Source organism: Martes martes (assembly GCF_963455335.1).
Source record: "Martes martes genome assembly, chromosome: 13".
Taxonomy (NCBI): Eukaryota; Metazoa; Chordata; class Mammalia; order Carnivora; family Mustelidae; genus Martes; species Martes martes.
Window position 1 is genome coordinate 59,232,482 of NC_137901.1, and position 24,780 is coordinate 59,257,261.

General features: G+C 39.1%; 1 protein-coding gene across 4 annotated transcripts in view; it reads right to left on the minus strand.

Annotated features, from left to right (window-relative positions):
* Positions 1-24,780, minus strand: part of PIEZO2 (piezo type mechanosensitive ion channel component 2) — a gene marked incomplete at its 5' end in the record, with an annotated part of 454,715 nt that overhangs the window by 275,201 nt on the left and 154,734 nt on the right. For all 4 annotated transcript variants that reach the window (XM_080822189.1, XM_080822187.1, XM_080822188.1 and 1 more), the window contains one exon: positions 18,035-18,160. In XM_080822189.1, coding sequence (XP_080678315.1) covers positions 18,035-18,160 — 126 coding nt within the window. The remainder of the gene's footprint in view (positions 1-18,034; positions 18,161-24,780) is intronic.

The window sequence follows — 24,780 nt, forward strand, 5'->3', positions numbered from 1 at the left end:
GACATAAATTTTAATCTCATCATTAGAGTATATCAATAAGTCTTTATTGTATCCTAGGTACTTAGAAATAAATGTCTCCATGTCGCAAATACTGGAACAATTAAAGCTGTCATATTTCTAGTTTCAGAGAATCTTGAATTTATGTTATACATGGATACTAAGCTTTTAATATTTCTAAAAGTCAAAAAATTATCAAATTGAGGGGTGCCCTCGTGGCTCAATTGGTTGAATATCTCCTCTGGCTCAGGTCATGATGCCAGGGTCCTGGGATTGAGCCTGGCATTGGGCTCAATGCTCAGTGGGGAGCCTGCTTCTCCCTCTCCCCTACTTGTGTTTCTCTTTCTCTGTCAAATAAATAAATAAACTTTTTAAGAAATGATCAAATTGAAGTAAATGAAGCTTTTTACCACTTTTGCAATAATTGAGATCATAAAGCTCCAAGCTTGATCTTACAGAAATGCACTTTCACTTTTTATTGAAATTAGGAAATCTTTAAGTGCCAAAAGAATATAACAGTATTAGTATGTACTTTAAATATTAACATTGGTTTTACTCAACCTAATGCTGCAGAGTTCATTTAAAATGTTTTAAATAAAGCCTTAAAAGGCTTAGCTAAGTGATAGTAAAAAGCAAAGCTTCTTACATGTCCAATTTCAAAGATCCCTTACAAGAAATACTGAAGCCAGACTCTACAACAGAACTAGAAATTCTCTATCCTAAAAGCTATTGTCTTTATACTATTGCTTATCTTCACTCAAACTCTAAAAAGTAATTAAAAACATGAAATGTAGTATTTCCCGCCCTAAAACTGTCATTTATAAGCACAGTATAACACCCTCATTGACATCAAAAACCAATCAAGTAGTAATAATTACATGGCTGTGGCCACAAAAAATGAATTTTTTTAACTTCACAGTAAGCATCTACTTTTATTTGATGGTTTTCATAAACCAACCGCGTGTGCATTTTTTTCTTCCTGCGTTGACAGCTCTGCCCAGAAAAAGTGCCTTAAGTCTAATTTTAAAATTGTACTCTCTGTTTTCTCAAAAACATTAGTAGATGAGCCATGGACTAGATGCCCTGTTGTGATCTTTGCCATCAGCGCACAGTGACCTTGGGAAAATCATGTGATTACTGTGTCTCTGTTTGCTTATCCCTGAAGTGGAAAGGTTGGATGGGATAATCTATAACATTCCCATTATCCTGTAGATACAGACATATAAAAATGAGTTGGCACATACAGAATACAATTCCCAGCAGGGTAAATTCCATTTAGAACAGTGCTTCCAGGTATCCTCTTAAGCTCGAGATGAACCCAGGCAGTTCGGCACTCTTGAGTTACACTGCTAGGGATCTAACCCCACAAAGGGAATTTGAGTTCAATAGAGAAGATTTCCGTGAGTGATCTGAGGCCATGCTTATCCGACCTTTAATGTAAAAGTGAATATGGCCAGATGGCTCTTATGTCTGAGAGGAAATAAATTGCAACAAATGACAAAGAAACAGAAAACAAGGACTTTCCCTCAAGATCCATTAATGAAAATGTCCACAACCAAACATCAGCATTGAAGAGCGTCGGCTTTCCCTGAAGGACGTGTAGAAATTCAGGTGAGCGCCTCACTGTTCAGGCTGTGTGAGAAGCCACCCTGTACACACCCTGATTCTCACAACATCACACCTTCTCATCCAAGAACCTATGACCAAAGACTATAATTAACTACATTAGCAATACAACAACTCTTTCTACTGTGGACTTATACTCATCCCTCCCAAAGTGCAACTGAATTAGAATTATTTCCACATCCTCTGTTCAATGGAAGAGCTTCGGAAGGAGTACAAGAGAATGGCATCCCAGGCTGGCGTGTGTGTGTGTGTGTGTGTGTGTGTGTGTGTGAGAGAGAGAGAGAGAGAACTGGCTTTTATCTCATTTTCCCCACAAAGATAAACACCCTTCTCATCCACTCAGAGAGTCACCCACATGATCCTGCTTCCGCTGAAGGGAACCTACATCCAGCTGTGCACAGTAGTTTAGATTTACAACCCTTGGCCTCCTGCCCGTCTACTGTCATCTCCCCTCTGCCAGCGCACAGCTTCTCCTGGGGACTCACTGTCCACCTACTCACTGCCCACAGCCTCCTTCTGACAACCAGCATTTCCTACAGTGCATTCTCATTTTTTTTTTTTCAGTGAGTGGAGAAAGGGAAGGCATGGAGCACCAGAGCTGCACCCAGGCTTCCTTCACTCCTTGCTCCTCTCCTTGGGAATCATGGCGGACTCCCATCCAGTCTCAGAAGTTATGATGGCAGAAGAACCAGCCTTCCGTGCTTCATACAACTGTGCTACATCACCCCTCCTTCTTCTCCCTTTCCTCCCTCCACTGACACCCTTCCAGTACTCACTCTGAGATTCAGTATCGTCCCCCTGATGTGTCCATTATCGAACCTCTTTAAATGGAAGGGTCCTTTCTGATGACCACATTCAATGAGGACATGTTAGCAAGAGAAGGGGTTACTTTGCCCTCGAAGCCATATAAGCTGGTGGCTATTTGTTGGAACAATCATGAAAGCTCTAGTCTACCGAGACATGCATACACCTCCCTCATCTTGCAGACTCTAAAATATTAGACTCAGCTCTGGGGCTATAAACACACTCATGAACATTCCTCCAAGCAAATTCTGTAGGACAGCCTCAGAAAGAACCAGTTTACTGAGACTTTGGATAGCTCTTTGAACGGTAGCGTTTACTCTATAAACTAAACACACGTGTCTATACCTCTGCCTGGAGTCTAATTGAATTGCACCAAAGACATACCAGATTTGAAGTTGAGACCTTGACCAGATGCATAACATCTGGAAAAAGTCAGAGATGGTTTTCCACATTAGCTGGTTATACTAGATAACAATAAGGAAAAAGTTCTATTTCTCGGGGCGCCTGGGTGGCTCAGTGGGTTAAAGCCTCTGCCTTCGGCGGGGAGCCTGCTTCTTCCTTTCTCTCTGCCTGTCTCTCTGCCTACTTGTGATCTCTATCTGTCAAATAAATAAATAAAATCTTTAAAAAAAAAAAGTTCTATTTCTCTTCTACTTTTATCTTCTGTTTCTCCCAAATAGATGTACTTATTCGTACTGACGTAATCCATGGAAGAACGATAGATAAAAACACCTATAAACAAAAGGTGAGCAGAGTCTGCAAATACGTGGTACAATATTACCTTTACCAGAAGCTATTTCTCAATTTTATGGTTTGGTAATGAGCCACACAAGAGTTGATGCCTTACTCTGAGATGAAGGTGATTGGGTATATCAATAGTTGCTAATTCAGGGTATTACCATCTACATCCAGGGAATCTGCATTTTCTACTTGCATTTTGGTTTTTCAGGCTTATTCAAAATCTTCCCCAAATAGAATTTCAAGTTTCACAATAAAAAGAAGCATGATAAGGGGAGCAGAAAGCAGAACAAAGAGGAGCAAGAGAAGCAGATGTATTAAAGAAACAGACTCTACCAGGTACTGAAAAAGCTACCTTTCTGCCAAGCCTCAGAGAAGAGTGTCTTGTGCATGAGTAAACCTACCCCAATGGCATCAATAAAAGGACTATTTAATCAACAGTGATGGGACACTTAATAGCTATTTTGAAAAACAAAAAAATTCTCCAAGGTTTCTATGCAAAATAAACTTCAGGTGAATTAAAGAGTTGCATATATTTTAACATGTAAAAAATGAAAACAGTGGAGTACACTGTAAATTTACAGTCAATGGAGCAATAAGAAAAAAAATAGGAATAACGGATTACAATTCTAAACATGAAAAAAACTCAAAGTAATAAAAGTTAACAAAAATGGCTTTAAAAACCAAGCTTGTAAAATATGTTTACAGAGAATAATATGAGCATGTCTTCCACACAAAAAAATATAAATAATAAACCTATGGGAAAATGATTGTTTTTATCAATAGTTATTTCTACAAAAAGCATTGGGTTATTTGACATCTAGTAGGGTGGCAAAAATGTTTTCTTCAAATGCTGACAAGATTTCCACAAATATGCTACACTCTTTTATTCTTTTTTTCTTTGTAAGATGAAGTTCATATACATATTATTAATCATTTGAAAACAAACAATTCAGTGGCCTTTAGTACATGCATAATGTTATGCAAATATCACTTCTCTCTACTTTTAAACATTTTCATCACCCCAGAAGAATACCCCACACTCATTAAATAGTCATTCTCCGTTGCCCCCTCCCCACATTTGGTTTATCCATTCCCCCTTTAGGATGGATATTTGGGTTTTGTTCTCTCATCGACTATGATGAATACTGTTGCTATGAACATTCATGCATAACCTTATCTGAACACTGCTTTCAATTCTTTTGAGCATATACCTAGGAATGGAATTGCCGATCATAAGGTGGTTTTATATTTTAGATGTTTTGTATATAAGGTGCTTTATATTTTAGAGAACCACAAAACTCTGTTCCAAAGTGACCGCACCATTGTACATTCCATCCAGCAGTGTCTGAGAGTTTCAACTTCTCCATGTCCTCACCAATGCTTGTTACCGTCTTGTTTTTTTTTTTTACTATAGCCATCCTACTGGGAGGTGGTATCTCATTGTGGGAATGATTTCGATGATCCTAATGACTAATGTTGAGCATTTTTTATGTATTCATTTGCCACTTGCATGTCAGCATTTAACTGTGAGCAAGGGTTTCTCTGAGGCCTCAAGGTGTCCCAAGACTTCAAAATCTATGATACATTCTTTGTTTTTCTTAGTATATGTGCTGCCGAAGCGAGCACTCTATGATACATCCTCAAAAATCTATCTATCTATCTACCATTTATCAATTTATTTATCTATCCATCTATCCTTCTATCTATTTATCATTTATTTATTCTCACAGGTGGCTTCTAAAAGGTACAAACAATATGCTCCAATATAGGAATTTAAATTATTTGACATAATAAATCCACTCTTGGAAATTTATTCTGAGGAAATAAGCAACATATTTGCATATATAATTGCTCACCAACAATACTGAACAGCAAAAATCAAAACCACCCAAGGAAAACGTTAGGACACTCTTCTGTATCAACATGAAGAAAACTTATGCCAGAAATGAAATATTTATAAAGACTATATAGAAATGTGGAAACCTAACCCATGGCAAAAAAGAGTTCTGATTTCCAGGTTCGGTGTCAGTCACAGGGACACAGATTTGAAGGGAATGTCCTCATCCTTTGGGTTTCTGCTTCAGTAGAACTTCCTTCAGGACTCTCCCACCCCAGGCCAAAGTAGGTATACTTTGTATATATATATATATATTACTATATTATATATAGTAGGTGTAGTATGTATATTTCTCATATGACCTCAACAATAGTGCATACCATGCTCTATCACTGTGGTTCATTTATTGTTTGCTTCTACCTCCCACTGGCAGACTATAAAGTCTGTGAGGGCAGGGCCTGTGGTGTTTACTGGCTGCCCCATGATAAACACCTAACAGAAGCAATGCACACAGCAGGGATTTAATAAACAGTAATCAAATAAATTTACATGTGACAGGATCATGGCATTATGACTAACCTTAATTCCTTAAAACTAATTTTCTTTGCGGTTGTTGTGGTATCTACTTTATGGGGAATATTTTCAAAATTGACAGTGCAATATCTCATAATTATAGTTATTATAATCTAAATGTGACATGCTTCCAAATTTCTCAATTAGGAAATTCTTAATTCTGCAAAAACAAAAAGAAGGAAATCTGTGCCTGCTCTTTCCTGATTAGAGTATTGTGGTTTATATGTCATGATTACCTTGGTTTTTCTTACCCACTGGCAGTGCGGAAGATGCAATGACCATGTGAGAGTTTTTAGAAATCAGCCATCACATCTTACTCCATAGGATCGCTACTTAACAATAGCTTTTGGCCCTTTGAGAATGATTGCTCACTTAAAAACTAGATATTATTACTAAATAACCATGCAAAGTAATGAAAGAAAAGCATTTGGAACCATAATTGTCAATGCAATGCATGTTTGCAAAGCAAAGACTTTTTCAGAAAATAAATGATAAAGCAATAGGCAAACCTTTGTCTGTAATTGTATCATAACATTTTTATGGTAGTATCTTCACTATTAATATTCTATAATATGACCATAATCTGCGATGGGAATCTCAGGAAATGTTTAAATGTCTCTAAAAATGAATGTAAGAGAGAGATTACATTAGCAACTTCTTTGCAGATCTTCTGCAGCCTTGAGATATGTTTTTAATATGTGAAATCAAGAAGGGTTTTCTCAATCCAAACTTCTGTTTATAGGAAGAAACGGTATTCACTGAGGAATCCACATACCTAAGCCCTAAGATATACGTCAGTTTTGTAAGTCTGAAGAATAACTAGACTTGTGTCATACGATTAATTTTTTCTGGAATGTCATGACTGTATCTGACCCAATTTTGCTGCTTCTACTCTGCCCTTGAAATATCCTTCCAGTATACCGTGAGTTTCTAAACATACAATTATAGCTTTATGTTGTCCGTCTATCACTTTGAGGTTAAGTTTACTCCCATACCACACAGACCTGTCTTAGTGCTTTTATGGTAAATAATTCACACTAGAAATGCTGCATCATGAAACTGAGGTTAGGGAAATTGTTATTTAAGCAAAACACAATCGATCCCATATCATTTTACATTTCCTGCCCTGTGATTTATCTTACAGCAAGGACCGGTGGGCCCAAGGTGGCAGCAAGGAGCTCTCGAGGAGAATGGCACACCTATCATTGCCGGCAGGCTTCTCTTCCCTCCCTAATTATTAATGAGGCTGCCCTGCCGCACCACCCCTACGCCTCCCAGCTCTACTCCTCTTCCCTTTCTTGCTACTTCCAGCCTTATCTTCTCCACGTTCATCTCCGATTTCCCCAAATCCAAGTGGAAATCCAAATTTCCTTTGGCCAAGAAAATCAGTATCAAGTTACTTTTTTGGTATATAATTTTTAAAAAGAAACAGAGGCCCTCAAGTGAATGGATCACATTCTCTTATTTCCTCCTGAACTGGAAAGAGGGGGATGGCAACAACTATGAGAGTCAGATCTTCAGGATGCCCGTGGGGGACAGAGAGAGAGGGGTGCAAGTGCCTGGCAGATAAGGGACATTGTACATGACAGCTGCTCTTGATGGCTTAGCCGCCCGATGGGGAGCATTCCACTGAAAACTGGTTACAAAACAAGTCACCCCCCTTTCATCTTCGTCACATTCTCATTTCCTTTTTTGCTGCTATTAATTCATTGATTTGCTCTTGAAACACTTACTGGACAGTATATGACATAGGGGGCCACGCTCTAGGTACTTGGGTTACAAAAATAAACAAAATGAGATAGTCCCTACCCTCCATCTGATCGTATTCTAATGAGACAATATATAAAATCAACTATTATAACTCAGTACGAGATCAATGATCGATGCTTAGAGCATTGGGGGAGCACAGGGACCCCTGACCCAGTGGGCCCAGGCCCACCCAGGCTCAGCACTGAAGCGTGGGTCCAGTGAAGGAATGGGATGGGTGGTGTGGGTAAGAACCCTCTCCCAGAGGACTAACGAGAGCAAAGGTATGGATGGGGAATTGAAAGCTTGTAGGATTGGGCAGTGGGAGGCAGAAACAACACCCATGGGAAAGGGAGAAGTAGAGCTGGTACGGTTGTCCTTCTGCTCGGCCATAGCTCTTCCTCCGCTGTCTAGACGAACCCGCCGACCTGCACACACACAGGCCCCAGGGAGCCAGCACCATCCTCGAGACCCTGCAGGATATGGTCACATTTCTCACTTTTTTCATCTAATCGGAACCAACTCTTCTGTTGCTGCTCAGTTTCTTTATCTGCCAATGAGTAAAACAGCAAGCACCTTGCAGAATTCTGCGGAATCGAGATAGGACACAGAAACTCAGCCTGACCTGTAAGGGGCAATTAAACACTGAAGCTATCACCAATACGGATTTAGAGCAAAACTCAGAACCAAAAAGATGTTATTTTATTTATTTATTTTTTAAAAGATTTTATTTATTTATTTGTCAGAGAGAGAGAGAGCGTGAGAGCGAGCACAGGCAGACAGAGTGGCAGGCAGAGACAGAGAGAGAAGCAGGCTCCCCGCTGAGCAACGAGCCCGATGTGGGACTCAATCCCAGGACGCTGGGATCATGACCTGAGCCGAAGGCAGCCACTTAACCAACTGAGCCACCCAGGCGTCCCTTTTTTTTAAAAAGTGAAGCAGCAGCAGCGGCAGCAGCTGGGTGTGAGATGCAGTGAGGCGGAAGCAAGAGTGAAGGAAAACGAGGCCTCCTGGTGTGTTTGATCTGTGCCAAGAGCTCCACACGTTACCTCATTCAGTGGTGTGACGGGGATGACACATGGTAAGGAAAGAGTTCTACTCAAGCAGACTCAAAATCCCAGACCAAGGATGCCTTGAGGGGATTAAAAGTTGGATTGCCCAAGAAATAGATTGGATATTTTAGATAAGAAAAGGTGTGCATGGCAAATATACGATACATGACAGAACCATAATGTTAGCGGATGGGGAAAAAGGACAAGTTTCCAGAACAAGGAAAGTCACAACCCCATGGTGTTTGGCACAATGGAGCCTGCAGCAATCCCACCTGATAAGACACGGATGCGTTCTTATCCAAACGTTCACACAAGACTGACACGCCGAGTTGATAGCAGAGGGGATCTGAAAGAAATACTTAGATGTGACGTCGCAGCTGCCTTCAAATATTTGAAAGACGGTTGTGTAGAGAACATCTTAGACTTCGATGTGTCATTTTGGAAACAGCCTCAGGATCCAGGATCTCAGGGGTTCACATTTCAGAGAATTAGATTTCCACACACTGAAAGGCATCCCGTACGTTCTTGTTGATTTATTGACTGATTTACATCTTCAGAAAAGAACACCTCCAGTTTTCTCAGGCTTGAAGAAGGCAGGTTAAAGCCACTCACAGACCAGAGGGCGGCCATTGTTAGCAAGGACCCACCTGAAGTGAGGCAGGTGGGGACAGAGGACCAGGCAGGAATAGGAAATAAGCAAAGGGGCACCCATGCACCCATACACCCAAACACGTAGCTCTGTAGAGTTCACATGGCTTCGTGGGAGGAGATATTCTTAAAGGCCAATATTTACCAAGAAAAACATACTACCAACCATTAGTGTTTTACTTAGAGTGAGTATGGCAGATTAATTATCCTCTCTCCCAGCACATGCTCCTAAATTTGTGGCTCCCAATCTTATCTATTTCTCAGAATCTAATTAATCCAATTTCTCTACAAAGTTTTCCCTGCACACTTACGAGGCCACGTGACACACTGCAGAGAACACAGGCTATGGAGTCCAGAAACCCTCAGTTTGAATTCTGGCTCTGACGCTGAGTGACCTCATTCATGAAAGACACTCTCCACGTCTGGTCCTCATGGCCCTATTAGTAACATGATAGTGAGAGCGGGTCTGTTTTTACAGACACGGGAGGAGTTAAGTGAAATGATATGAGTGAAGTGTTGGTGTACTTTACAAAAAAAAAAAGTTAACATCTCTCTTCCTAACATTTTTATCCTTTGTCTCATCTAAAATTCCATAACATAGGGGTGACTGGGTGGCTCAGTCGGTTAAGCGTCTGCCTTCAGCTTAGATCATGAACCCAGGATCCCGGGATTGAGTCCTGAATCGGGCTCCTTGCTCAGCGGGGAGCCTGCTTCTCCCTCTGCCTGCTCTGCCTGCCATTTCCCCTGCTTGTGCTCTCTCTCTCTCTGATAAATAAGTAAATAAAAATCGTTTAAAAAAATAAATAAATAATAAGATAAAATTCCATAACTTAGAAAGGGTAATAGTGAATAATGTATTAGTACTATTCCTCCGTGCTGGAGGGCATGGGGTGGGTGATAAGCTTTGGGGCAGGGAGGGTGTAGGGAGAGGACTATAATGTATTCACAAGTCCAGACCTAGCACCGCAGCCACAGGGCAGGTGGGGTGGGAGTTTTCAGTAGGGAAGAGGCTCTTGAAGAAGAGAGAGAAAAAAAAAAAAAAGGACTGAAGGAGACTGGCGGGTCACTGAAGATACACGTTTTGACACAGCCTTCCAACCAGCACCATTTTGCCCTATTACCCAGGATTTCAACCACACAGTGGAGAGTGCATGTAAAGAATTAGTAGGGAATTAAGATAAAGACTGTAATAGGTAATTATCTGACACCAAGTAAGTTTCATACATGTCATAACTTCAAAGTTTCTCCATGTGATTGTGGATACTTTGGAGACAAGATTCAGTTCTGAGCAGTTCCTATTACCTTGTAGTTGTGCATAACCCTGGGCAAGAATCATGACTCCTCTAGTAAGCATGACAACAGTAATACTAGCTGATTGTTAATGTGCACTTAGTGCGGGTCAGGCACTGTATTAACTCTACTGCCACAACAATGCTTTGCGATGGCAGACTGTCATATTCACAGTCAAGGACCCGGAGCCACAGACATGAGTAACTTGCCCATGGTCACGTAAGATCCTGCATTTATTCATACGCTGAATAATACAAGAAACCCTCACGAAAAGTCTTTCTCGCAATAAAATGACACATTCTATTTGAAAAACACTATGTGAACTGAACATCCCTGCATGACTGTCACGCCAAGAATCAGGATATCAACAAGGGGTTGGCCTAAGAGATTTTTATCTCCATGCGGTTTCTCTTCCACATGGGTGCTACCCTCTGAATCTTCCCTCTCGCCTGTAGAATTCTGGCTTTTGGCTGTAGACCCTGAACGTGTTCGTTCTTCCAAGCATGCAGACTCCATCCAATCTTGGTTGCCAGAGTTCTCTTTCAGCAACGTTTCCCATCCAGAGACTACAGATCATAAATTAGTTTTAGACTAGAATTGCCTTCCATGCCCACAGTGCCGAGTGCCAGGCTCCATCGCGGGCTGGCACGTGCCTAAGTGTCAGGGGACGGAATAAGCAATCTGCCTCAATTACCAGGAGCGGAGGGAAGTAACACCCAAGGCTAATTGCACGTGTAATAACTGTGATTGGAAGGTATATGGATGATCCAGGGGCTTTTAGACTATTTTGGTTAAGAGAAAATTAGACCAATACCCTCATCCTTGCACAAATGACCAGGGAATTAAAACTCAGTCTGGATATTTTTCTGATTGTTGTGTTGAGGAGCAGTATGTCCTTGCAGGGAGTTGTCAGGGGAGAGAAGAAAAGAAGAAAGAGAATCAAGGCTCTTCCAGATGCCACCTCTTGGGGCCTCCAGGCTAGCTTCCATGAGAAAGCAGGAAGCAGGAAGTGACTTCAAAAATTACTCTTAAAACAAGCACAAGGCTAGTTTCCTTTTATATATTTTGTCTCCCACTCCATAAATATTAACTCTTTCCTGCACAGTACTGTGTCAAATGTGAAAAATCAAGACTATCCATAGGGATCATTTATACGAGGAGGGACTCATCAGGGGACTTTGCAAATCTAGGGGTCTATCTCTAATTAACACCTTTAATGATGAGTATGATTAATGATGGAGTCTTCTCGCTATGTGTGCCAAGAAACGAGTCAGCACTAGCACCAAAAAGCAGAGTGTCTGCAAGAGAGGCTCACTCTAAGCATCTATCTCACAGTCATCAAGATGAGATGCCCATCAGGGAAATACAAATCAAAACCACAGTGAGATACCACCTCACACCAGTCAGAATGGCTAACATTAACCAGTCAGGAAACGACAGGTGTTGGTGAGGATGCAGAGAAAGGGGAACCCTCCTACACTGTTGCAAGCTGGTGCAGCCACTCTGGAAAATAGAATGGAGGTTCCTCAAAAAGTTGACAATAGAGCTACCCTATGACCCAGGAATCACACTACTGGGTATTTACCCTAAAGATAAAAATGTAGTGATCTAAAGGGGCACCTGCACCCCAATGTTTATAGCAGCAATGTCCACAACAGCCAAACCATGGAAAGAGCCTAGATGTCCATCGACAGATGAATGGATAAAGAAGATGCGGTATGCATACACAATGGAATATTATGCAGCCATCAAAAAATGACCTCTTGCCATTTGCAAGGATGTGGATGGAACTAGAGGGTATTATGCTGAGTGAAATAAGTCAATCAGAGAAAGACAATTATCATATGATCTCACTGATCTGAGGAATTTGAGAAACAAGACAGAGGATCATAGTAGAAGGGGGAGGGGAATGAAACAAGATGAAACCAGAGAGGGAGAAAAACCATAAGAGACTCTTAATCTCAGGACACAGACTGAGGGTTGCTGGAGGGCAGGGGGAGTAGAAGGGATGCGGAGGCTGGGTGATGGACATTGGGGACAGTATGTGCTGTGGTGAGTGCTGTGAATTGTATAAGACTGATGAATCACAGACCTGTTTCCCTGAAACAAATAATATATTATATGTTAATTTAAAAAAAAAATGAGATGCCAAACTGTCAGGCCCGCATCTGTCTCTTGGTGTTCTTATCACACTCTACTGTTTTCTACATTGGGTCTCAGCATGGAGAGCCTCCTATGAAGACCTCCTGTGAAGGTCTATCATAACCTCTTGGTCAGTGGGCTTCTAGGCCCAGTTTCCTGTGCTCCTACTGAGGAAAATCAGAACTCTAGATAATGCTACCTCTAGAGGGGGAGAAAGCAGCTGATCTTGGGGGTCTGCCCTCAGGGAAAAATGACTCTAACCGTGAATGCTACAAATGAATGAAGCAAAGGAGATATTGTAAGGACATAGCAGCAACTTATTTAAGTCCTTTGAAACCAGACAGATCCAAAGGCCTAGGAAGTGCAGTGGAGGAAGGAATCATAAGTAGACAACAAATAATGAGTTCCAAATAGAAGGAAAGATGGTGGAAAGCCAGGCAGCTCAGTGCTCAGATCCCAGTTCAGATGTGTGGCGGCCTGGATGACTCACTTGCTCTCCTGGAGGCCGTTTCCTCATCTTCACGATCAATGCTACCCTCACCCCAGCCTCATCGTCATTGGCCTCATCCCTACCTCAGCACCCTTGGACAGGCAATGCACTTATACAAAAGAAAGGCACCTCCTTGGGGAAGACAGCTCACAAAAGGCATAGCCCTGTAGGGGCAAAGCTTGACCAGCAGACTGCCTCTTTGTAGGAATAAAATTACTCCCTGTGTCCAGCTTAATCCAGCCTGGAAAAGGCCACCAGCCAGTGCTCAGAGCCTACAGTGAATGGCAGCTCCCACTCACCTCCTCAGGGAAGCCCACAGGCTTCCTCAGGGAAGCTGTCCATCGGCACAGCCTGACCCACCCTGACTCACAGAATGGAACCAGGTCATGGGTTGGGAGAACTCTCCCTAAGAACATTTGAGCTCATCTGTAACAAGAAAAAAAAAATGAATCCTTAGTTAGAAAAGGAACCTAATGCTCCGTGGGGTCTGACCGCTAGTAGGCGCTCTACAAAGAGCACCCGTTATCACCACAAATTTTTCCTTCATAGTTTCGAACTCAAAAGTTTCTTGCAATCAGTAACCCTCTTTAACACAGCACAGGAATCCAGAGCGGCCTTGAAATTTCACGAACACTGCCGCACAACCACCAGTGAGTCCAACAAACCACTTCTGTGGCATCTGTAGTGACATAATTGAAACCGGGTTTACATTTATTTAAATAGTATAGTTTTGAGGGAATGAAAATATTTTAGTAAGCGGCACAACACATGTTTGAGGAAAATTTACAGAGGTACCTACCCCCTGCCCCACAGATTTCCTCACTTACCTATAAGCACCGTTTTGGAAATGAAGAGAGAGAAAGAGGGGGGCTGGGGGAGTAAAGTTTCAGGTCTGCACAATGGCACCTTTAACAAACCTTCCAGCTAGTCAGGAACGAAATAGGCTGGTTTGAAAAACTCTTTACCACTGCCAGTTAATATTCACAGGGCTCTAGGGGAACAAGAACTTTCAATGACTCAATATTTATAAATGCTACTGTTGTCCCCCAGACATGCGTCTTGGATTCCTGAGGGATCTTGGGAGCTTTTGCTATAATGAGGGTGAAGGTATTTGAGTTTTAAATGGGGAGAGGAGTAGGTAGGAAAACAAAATTAAACACACATAAAGGAGCACTCGGTGGTCTTGAATCTGAACGTGACTTCAGTGACTGGGAAATCCGACCTGTGTGGGTGATTACATTTTAATTTACCAATGTGTTAAACAGAGAGAAAGCATTTTAAACTGCACAGCCCTGCTGGCGAAGACACTTTCTTTGTCTTTTTGTTTGAAATTTTGCTGCTTTGTGTCCACAGATGCCAAAAAAGGCTACCCTTCAAATGCAGGATATCAAACTAGCTGAGTTTGTGTTTACAACTCCGATGGTGTAATCCAAACTCCAAATGCTCAAGGAACAATAACATTAGTGAAATGAAGTCAACTCTAAATTAAAAGTCAGTGTTTCCATTACCCACTCTCACAGTATTTTCTGGAGTTTATATAACTTGATCATTAAAAAAATGCTTGAGGCTAAAAACCTGTTCTGTGTCAATCTTGGACTAACCTAGTTTTGCAAAGCTCTGAAGTTTGTTTGCCCTTCCCTTTTATCCCTTTTCAAGAATGTATTACTTTTAAACGCTACACATGAAACTGGACCAAAAAAATCGGTAACACCCGATGAGCCAATGCTGTTACACGCATCACTCGTTTTTCAGAAGAAATTTACGATTTCTGTAAACTCACTTTCAAGGTGCCTGTGACAGAAAGTAAAGAGTTCAAATTCCTTTTTCAAACTCGGTCTTTAGCACATCCCTTCTCTGTTGGTGACCTCATCAACAATATTGTAACTGTAAATTGGAATATTAACTTTGGTAGGAATAAATCTCGCTCTAGAGCTTAACTTGGTAGAAATAAAGTTTACTATTATGACTTCTGTTATATTGGCCCTCTGTGGAACAGGAAAGAGCTTTAATACAAGGACATCAAAAAAGGGAAGGGAGGACAGTATGTGAGATCATTCTTCACTGACAGTAGACCGTAATTGTTCATGAATAAAGATATCTCAGAGAGAGACATGGAAATATCCGGGCATCTGGGAACCCAAATACTTAGGATATGAAGTTAGGAAAGGCAGAGCTAACTCCCCAAGATTGAGTTGTAAGGAATGCTTATGTCAAGAGGCCAGCTCTGTCTACGCTCAAGATGGCCTCCACATCTTCGCCACTGAAAAGTGCAAACTTCTTCATGGCATTAGCATAGGACCCATCCAAAGGGTCCAGGTAATCTGGATCCTTGCCTGGGAAGAAGGAGACAAATGAAAACAAACTTCTGTGTGTGTGTGTGTGTGTGTGTGTGTGTGTGTGTATGTGTGTAAGTCTGTATATCTTCCTGTTTGCATCTTATAGGGGAGGCCATACATAGAGTAAATATATCTATAAATGTGGAAAGGGGAATGTTTTAACATTTCAATTACATTTTTATTTTGACTTTTATAGAACTGTGGATAATCATCCTTTTTAAAGTTTTATTTATTAAAGTCATCTCTACACCCTACTCAGGGCTTGAACTCCCAAGCCCAAGATCACATGTTCTTCCAACTCATCCACCAGGCACCCCAAAATTCATCATTTTGAATAAAAATTAGAAACACTTGGACTCTGGGTGAGAAGAAATGACGAACTGCACTTAATCTAGACACCCTCCAGTATAGTTGTTTCCACAATATCACTCAGCATCTAAATTCATTTGTAGACACAGGCAAGATATATATTTATAAACTCAAATTTTAAAAAACTGAATGAGTTGTACTCTATCTTGTGATTAAATACTTCCAGTGATATATAAATCATTATCCATGAAATAGCCTTTTATTCAGACAACATTTTTGGTTAAAAAATCTTTCCTTATGATCCTAGGAATGTCTTCTTAAGAAGTATCCAAAGGATTTGAGATTGAGAAGCACAAGAAAATACTGCTATAATATTTCTACTAAGTCTAAAAAGATCTGAACCCAGTCAAATGTAATAAATGTTTTTTTAATCATTAAAACATAACTAAAGTACTTATTATATAAACATTTTCTTTTATCAAGTTTTGAATAATGAAGTGACTTTCACCAAATAGTAAAGCCACATGTTAACGATGGAATATTATGCAGCCATGAAAAGGAATGGAGTACTGAAGCATGCTACAACATGGATGAAACTTGAGAACATCATGCTCAGTGAAGGAAGCCAGATACAGAAGGTTACATATTGTATAATTCTGTTTAGATGAAATGTCCAGAGCAGGTAAATCTAACAGAGGCAGAAAGTAAGTTAGTATTTGCCTAGGGTTGGGTGGAGAGGGAATGGAGAATTACTCTTCTGTGGGCAGGGGACCAATGGGAGTGTTCTGGAATCAGAGAGTGGCAATGGTTCCACACTCTAAAAGCCACTCATTTTTATCATTACATAGGTGAATTTTATTGTATATGAATTATACACCAACTTAAAAACAAGAACCATATCTTAAATCATGGATTTTACAGCAAAACCATTTTGATACACATTATTATCCAATGGATTCTGAACTCAGTAAAATGGCCAAAATGAATACCAAGTTTAGGTCTGTAAAAGGTAGCTTTCTAAAAGTTATATGCTGAAGGATACTGAATAATTTATAAATATGGATTTTACTAAAGGTTCTCTCACTAGAGAGATTTATGTTAATAGTCTTTGATCCATGAAGAATTTTAATCATTTTTATTTTGCAGGGAAGTGTGGGTTTACTTCCTATTATTTGTGCTTGCCTTTATGCAAGATCAGGAAATTTAAACCTCACAAATGGGTTTATTCAAAGAAAAGCTGACAATTTAAAACTTATTATAATCCATTTCAAATATGTCAGGGTTTCTTTAGATTTAACTTAAAACATGAGGGTTGTATTCCATGCACTTGAAATGCTTCTTCTTTTTTCAAATGACAATCACACATCCTAGAAAAACCGAAGGCAAATTTATCCAGTAACAGGTTAATTTTGGAAACATGATGCTGCCTAGATAAAGAATATAAATGTTGACATTTTCAGATCATAACTTCAAAACATGATGCATATGAGACATATTATTTCTGTATGAGTAGTTTTTTACTAAAAACTCTCAATTAAAAAAGAAACTACAGGGGCGCCTGGGTGGCTCAGTGGGTTAATCTGCTGCCTTTGGCTCAGGTCGTGATCCCAGGATCCTAGGATCGAGTCCTGCATTGGGTCCTCTGCTTTGGCAGGGAGGCTGCTTCCCCCTGTCTCTCTCTGCCTGCCTCTCTGCCTACTTGTGCTCTCTGTCTGTCAAATGAATAAATAAAATCTTAAAAAAAAAAAAGAAACTACATTGGGGCACCTGGGTGGCTCAATGGGTTAAGGCTCTGCCTTCAGCTCAGGTCATGATCCTAGGGTCCTGGGATCGAGCCCCGCACCGGGCTCTCTGCTCAGCAGGGAGCCCGCTTCCCCCCTCCCTCTGCCTGCCTCTCTGCCTACTTGTGATCTCGCTTTCTCTCTGTCAAATAAATAAATAAAATCTTAAATAAATAAACAAATAAACACACAAAAAAGAAACTACGTGTCATTGTATTTTTTTCCCATAAAGGCACATGAAATCTTCCATTATGCTATAGAATAGGATTGAGGTCACAGTCATATAATGTTATCCAATTTTTGTACTCATATTAATCATGTTAGAAATTGTACATATCTTGCCTCACTAGCTGTACTGTATGCTCCAGGGACTAATATAAATCTTGTGTTGTTTTTTTTTTTTTTTAGACTAAGCCCAGTAATAATGTTTTGCCTACAAACAGAGGCCTCATATCTAATTTTTGTTGAAAATTCATTCATGAAGTGGCTTGTATTACCCAATTTTCCATGACAGTTGCTTTCTATGCATTTATAGTACAGGATAGCCAAATGAAATGATCATGAATTCTACCATGTAATTGCTTATAGATTGTTATGAGCATTATGACACATAGCTTTATTCATCCATAATATGAGGGGAAAAAAATCACCGTAACACTCACAGTTGTAACCAGGTCCAATACGGTGTTGAGCTTCCAGGCTAGCCAACGTGATGTGGAAGATGATATGCAGCAACAGGAAGGAAAGACTGGTGAAGCACAGAGACTTTAATAGCCGGCCCGTATGTCCTAGAAGGGAAGAAGCATGGAGAAGTAAGGGAGTTTCAAAGGCAACAGACTTACTCTGACATCTGGAGCGTTCCATCTGGATCCCATTTCTGCCTCATCTATTATAAGACACGCTTGGAAGTGTATCAGGTGTAACAATACTCAATTATTAGTCCAAAGCTGAAGCTATCTTATTCTCTTTATAAAATTATACAACTAATATTGATTAAAAATTCAGGCACCTGGGTGGCTCAGTCAGTTAAGTATCTGCCTTTGGCTCAGGTCATGATCCCAAGGATCCTGGGATTGAGTCCCGCATGGGGTTCCCTGCTCAGTGTGGGGAGTCTGAGTTTCCCACTGCCCCTCCCCACAGCTCGTGCACGCACTCTCTCTCTTTCTCTCTCTCTAAAATAAACACATAAAGGGGCGCCTGGGTGGCTCAGTGGGTTAAAGCCTCTGCCTTCGGCTCAGGTCATGGTCTCAGGGTGCTGGGATCGAGCCCCGCATCGGGCTCTCTGCTCGGCAGGGAGCCTGCTTCCTCCTCTCTCTCTGCCTGCTTCTCTGCCTACTTGTCATCTCTCTCTATCAAATAAATAAATAAAATCTTTAAAAAAATAAAATAAAATAAAATAAACACATAAATAAATAAATATTGATTAAATATTCAGTGTAAAAGAAAAATGCTTTCCAACTTATTAGATGACAAATTACCACAAAATGGGCCCACAAATAGCCCCTGGCCCAGAAAATTTTATAAGAGTTCTGCCAAAGTTGAAGGAACAAACAACCCCTATCTTATAAAAGTAGTTGCAGAGAGTAGGAAAAGAAGGGACGTTGCCTAAAACATTTTACAAAGTTAGAGTAACTGTAAGTTGAAAGTAAAATAAGGCTAGAAAATGAAAAGAGGAGTTATAAGCCTGTTTTACTTATGAACAAAGACATAAATTATCAAAAAAGATATGCGCTAACCAACTGAACTAGCATAGTAAGAATATAACACATCATAATAAGCTAGATTGAAAAGAGCAGAATCAGACCTATAAATACAGAGAACAAACTAGTGGGTGCCAGAGGGGAAAGGGGTAGAAGGATGGGCAAAATGAGTAAAAGAGGGGAGAGACATAGGCTTGGAAAAAATAAGTCATGGGAATAAAAGGTATAGCATTGGGAATATAATTAATAATATTGTAATAGCATTGTATGGTGATAGATGAATGGTAGCTACACTTGCAGTGAGCATACGTAACATACAGAAAAGGTGAATCATCATGTTGTATACCTGAAACTAGTGAAACGTTTTGTGTCAATTACTACCTGCCCCCCACCCCTAAAGTAACTAGGGTTTATTTATTGCAGAGAAACAAATGTGACTTAACGTTAGTAAATGTAAATGTGTATGTTACACACCAGTGGGCTGATATCATAATCTTCTAAATGGATGTAGAAGAAGCATTTCATAAAATACAAATTTTATTTATGATGAAAGAAGGTAACACTCAATAAACTAGGAATCGAAGGAAATATCCGTAAAATGATGAAGGATTCAATACCGTAACTAAAGCAAGCATCCTGTCTGTGGTGGAACTTTAGATAGACATTACCGTCAGAGAACGACCAAGGACACTTGCTATCCTCGCCATCACTTAACATATCAGTGGGCGCACTGGCCAAAGTCATCAGATAAGAAAAAGAATCAAGAATTGTAATAACTACAATTGTTTGCAGATAACATCCCCTTAAACTATTTGCAGATGATAGTATCACCAACACCGAATGTGAAAGTGAAGCCACAGACCAACCACCAGAACAAACACAACATTTCAGAAAATGATTTAGACACAATATCATCTTACAAAAATCAATATAGCTCCCCTACATTGATTAGCAATAATCAAAAAGAAAACAAGACACAACTTAAGTTAGCAAACAAAACTGTACTGTAAAAGGTTTCGCCAATGTGTCAGTTTGGCTGGGCAATGGTCCCCAGTTATTTAATCAAAACACTAATTAGATGTTGCCATGAATTTAGAGGTGTGATTGAAGTCCATAGTCAACTGACTTTAAGTACTGATAGTATCCTTGACAATTTGGGCTGGTCTGATTCAATCAGTTAGAAGTCTTGAAAATAGGTCTGAATAGACAAAGGGAGAGAGAGAATGAGGGTCAGGGGAAGGGAGAGAGAAAGGAAACTCTGTCACCAGAGCATAGTAGTTTCAGACTGGGCCCATGAATTTCAACTTGCCCATGACCATACTTCTTTCCTTCCTGAAAGCCTACCTTATGGATTTTGGACCTGCTTAGGCAGTTCGTATAACCGATAGTGCAAACCAATCCCTTGTGATACATTATATACATATAAATATATCCTACAGGTTGAAACTGGACTGCAAAAAATATATACAAGAATAACCCTTAACAAAAAATACACAAGACCCTTATGGACAAAACTGTAAAATCCAACAGAAAAACAAACTCTAAGACCTGAATAAATGGAGAGATATACCACATTCATGAATGAGATAACTTAATATGAAAAAAAAATCAGTTTTTCCCCAATTTAGTCTACAAAGTCAATGCAACTTCAAATAAAACACCAGGAGAAACCTTCAGGCCACCAAAACACATATTTCAAAATATATAAGAAAAGAATTTTTAAGGAATTCAACAAATTTGTTTAAAAATATATTTGAAAAAAAAAAACCCCTAGGAATTGCCAGACCAACTTTGAAATTTTGAGAAGTAAGATAAAAAATGGGTGAGGAGTGTTTGTCCTAATAGACAATCAAGGTATGCTATAAATCAGTAAGTTAAAATAAAACAAACAGAACTTAGATTTCTTACAGAAAGGGAAAAAAGTCAAATAGAATACCACATAGAGTTCAGGAAAAACGTAATTTGCTTACATGAATTTGATAAACGTCAAAGTTGATCCCACAAGTTAAGAGGAGCAGAACAGGCTAGCATATGAAAAACCGGCTTCAATAAAGTAGTAATAATAATAATAATAATAGTGATAATAATAATAATAATAATAATGATGATGCTAGACCCCTGCCACAAAAGTGATCTTCAGGTAAATAAAGACCTAAATGTGAAAGACAAAATTCTAAAGTCAATAGATGAAAACATGAAAGAATAACTTTGTGCCTTTTCCATGGGGATTGCCTCTAAACTAAGACCCAAAACATACGTTACGAGGTAAAAAAAAAAAAAATAGATGAATTTGACCACATTAAAATTGAAAATCCAACAAATGCCACCATAAATAAAATTCACTGACAGATGATTAACTGGGAAATCTGAGATTAGAGATGAGTTCACATGAAATTAATACTTCAAATAGATAAAGAATGCTTGCATATCAACAAGAAGACTGGTCAACCTATGGAATAGATGCAGTACATCTAAATAAGCATCTTATAAGAGAAAACTTGAGAGGGCAATATGTTTATACAGAGGAACTAAAAGCGTAGAGACATTTAATAGAGCCATTATAGTTAAGACACAAATGGGTTAACATTTTACAGCCATCATATTAAATTATAAAGATTCATAATATTGAGTTTTTTGTAAGGGGAATGAATGTTTTGCTAGTCGTGTGAAACTGGTAGTCCTTCCGGAGGTCAGTAGTTAAGTATGCCTAAGTCTCTGACTTGGCAATCACACTCTGAGTTATAAACTCCAGAGAAATTTTTGCAGCAGGTCTACATGGGGACTTGAGTCATGATATTCTTTATATCCTTGTTTGTAGTAGCAGAGAATTGGAGAACATTCCAATTTTCCACCACGAAAGAGATGAATATATAAAAATGAGGTGAACAAGCATCTTATAATACATTAGGTGAATGAAAGTGGAACATATGTGGATCTTAAAAAAAAAAATGGGTGAAGAAATGAAAGGAAAAAAATGGGACACAGACCACAAGATCATTCAGATAAATTAAGAACACAGATCTGGAAAACCAACATATATGTTTAACACCAATGTGTTTATGTATATTTAATATATGTACAAAACACATTTGTATAGTTTCACATGGGGAGGCAGGAAATAGGAATGAGAATGAAGGACAAACAAGCAAGAGTAAAGCAACAAAATGAGAGACACTCCGAACAATCCTAAAATGAAACTATTCTTGTGAATTGATGAATAAACTGTTGCAACACTTCTCTGAAGAGGACTAGGTGGGTGTTGGACGGGGTGACCTACATTCTGGTCCTTGGTCTGCCTCTGGCCATGCAACTCTGTTTAGAGACGCTGCCAGGCCTTTGAAACTCTAATACTTTATACGTAATAAAATTTATTTATATGGCAAATAGATACATGATAGATATGTGGTATACATGATAGATATGTGGTATATTTACATATTTATGTACATACAAATTTTATATTTACATAATGATAAATACATAAGCTAAATACACACATGTAATATTGGCATATATAATTTTATATTTCAGTATACATGTGCAAATGCACATAGTAATCTTTAAGATCTAACCAAAAGTTACATTATCTTGTTTTGGCCTAAAATTCTTCTTTAGAGGTTAAGAAAACTGTTTGCCACAGTGTAATGACTTGATGACTACTCTGATGTCAATAAAGAAAATTGAGGCATTAAACGAAAATATCGAGATACCATAAATTGAATATCTTTCAAGTCTACATTCAACAAGCCCATACTGGAAAGAGGGATTTCTTAGTAGCCCAAGAGAAGATTCCATTAAATCCTGTGCAATATGTCTTTCAGGCAAAGCAAGGTCATGGGAAATCACCCATCTCCTAGCCCACTCTTTGAAGCCTCTGAGTTACCAGCCCCTGATATGCTGCCTTGGCAGCTGGAGCATTGGCTCCCCCCAGGCTCTGAGCTCAGGATATTTGCTTCTGTGTTTCTAATGTTGACTTGAGAGCCTCTGTGAGTGCTGCTCACATGGACCTAAGGAAGAAGAGCCCATAAAATGCCCTCGGGGAAAACATGGAACTGCCAAAAAAAAAAAAAAAAAAAAGAAAAAGAAAAGAAAGAAAGAAAGAAAGGAAGGAAGGAAGGAAGGAAGGAAGGAAGGAAGGAAGCTTAAAGGCTTAAAATGTCATAAACATAAAATATGTATACCTAAAGTATATATAAAATATATATACCTAAAATGTTCATTTCATTCGAAAATGCCTTTTCTTTCAATTTTTCTAACTTTGGACATACAGAGTTTTGGCATGTAGTCAGTTATTTAAAAACATAGCTTAAGGAAGCTGAATTTTATTAGCTTTTTAGGGCAATGGAAAGTTTAAAATAAATACAAGCAGAAGGCAAGGGAATTAGTCTTCTGATTTCTTCTCAATCCTACTGTAGTTTTTATTGCTTTCATTAGGGACAACTAAGGATTAAATAAAGTATAATTATGTGTTATGAACAATTGAGTTTTACTTGTCAAGTATTCCTTTGCAGTAACATTTCCTGATTTTAGATATATTTACATATATATATAATTCAAATATGTATTTTATACACACACACACACACACATACACACACAAATACGTATAAAATTTCAGTGGCATTTAGTATATTCCCAATGTTGTGCAACCATTTTCTCTATGGCAAAACATTTTCATCACTCCAGTGTCACCCACTAAACAGTTACTTTTTCAATATTCCTGCTTCTCCTCCCTGCTGAAAACCACAAATCAGCTTTCTGTCTCTGGGTATTTCCCATAAATATTATCAGACATTATGTGGCCTTTTGTGTCTGGCTTCTTTTCTCTTAGCATGATGTTTTCAAGGTTCAGCCATGTTGTAATGTGTGTTGGTACTTCATTGTTTTATGGCTGAAAACTATTCCATTGTATGTATGAACATTTATTCATTTATTCATCTGTTGACAGATATTTGGGTTGTATCTACCTTTTAACCTCTGTGAATACTGCTGGCATGGACATGTATGTATAGGTATTGGTTAGAGTACTTTTTCCACTTATTTTATGTACATAGATAAGAATTGTACATATGAGGATCATATGGTAATTACATATTTAGCTTTCTGGAAAGCAGCCAAACTATTTTCCATAGCAGGTGCACCATTTTACATTCCTACAAACCATGTACAAGAGTTCCACTTTCTCCATATCTCTGCCAGAACTTGGTATTTTCTGATTTTTTAAAATTACTTTTAATATTAATAGTCATTCTAGTGGCTGTCAAGTGGCATCACGTTGTGGCTTTGATTTCCATTTTCCTAATGACTAATGATGTTGAGCATCTGTTCATGTGCTTGTTGGCCATTTGCATATCTTCTTTGGAGAACACTCAATTCTACTTTATTGGCCTACCTTTCTAACCTTATAGAAATACCATATTTTCATTACCATAGCTTTGCAGTTAAGTATTAAAATCAGGAGACAGAAGTGTGAGGGCTGAAACTTTGTTCTTTTTCAATACTGTTTTGGCTATTTGGGACCCCTTGCAATTCCATATGGGTTTAAGGATTACCTTTTTTATTTAGGAAAAAAAAAAAAAAGGTCATTGGAATTTTGACAGGGATTGCACTTCATCTATGGTTTGTTTTGGGTAGTAATGAGATCTTAAGGATATTAAATTTTCTAACCTATAAGCATAGGATTTTCTATTTGTTTAAATCCTCTTTAA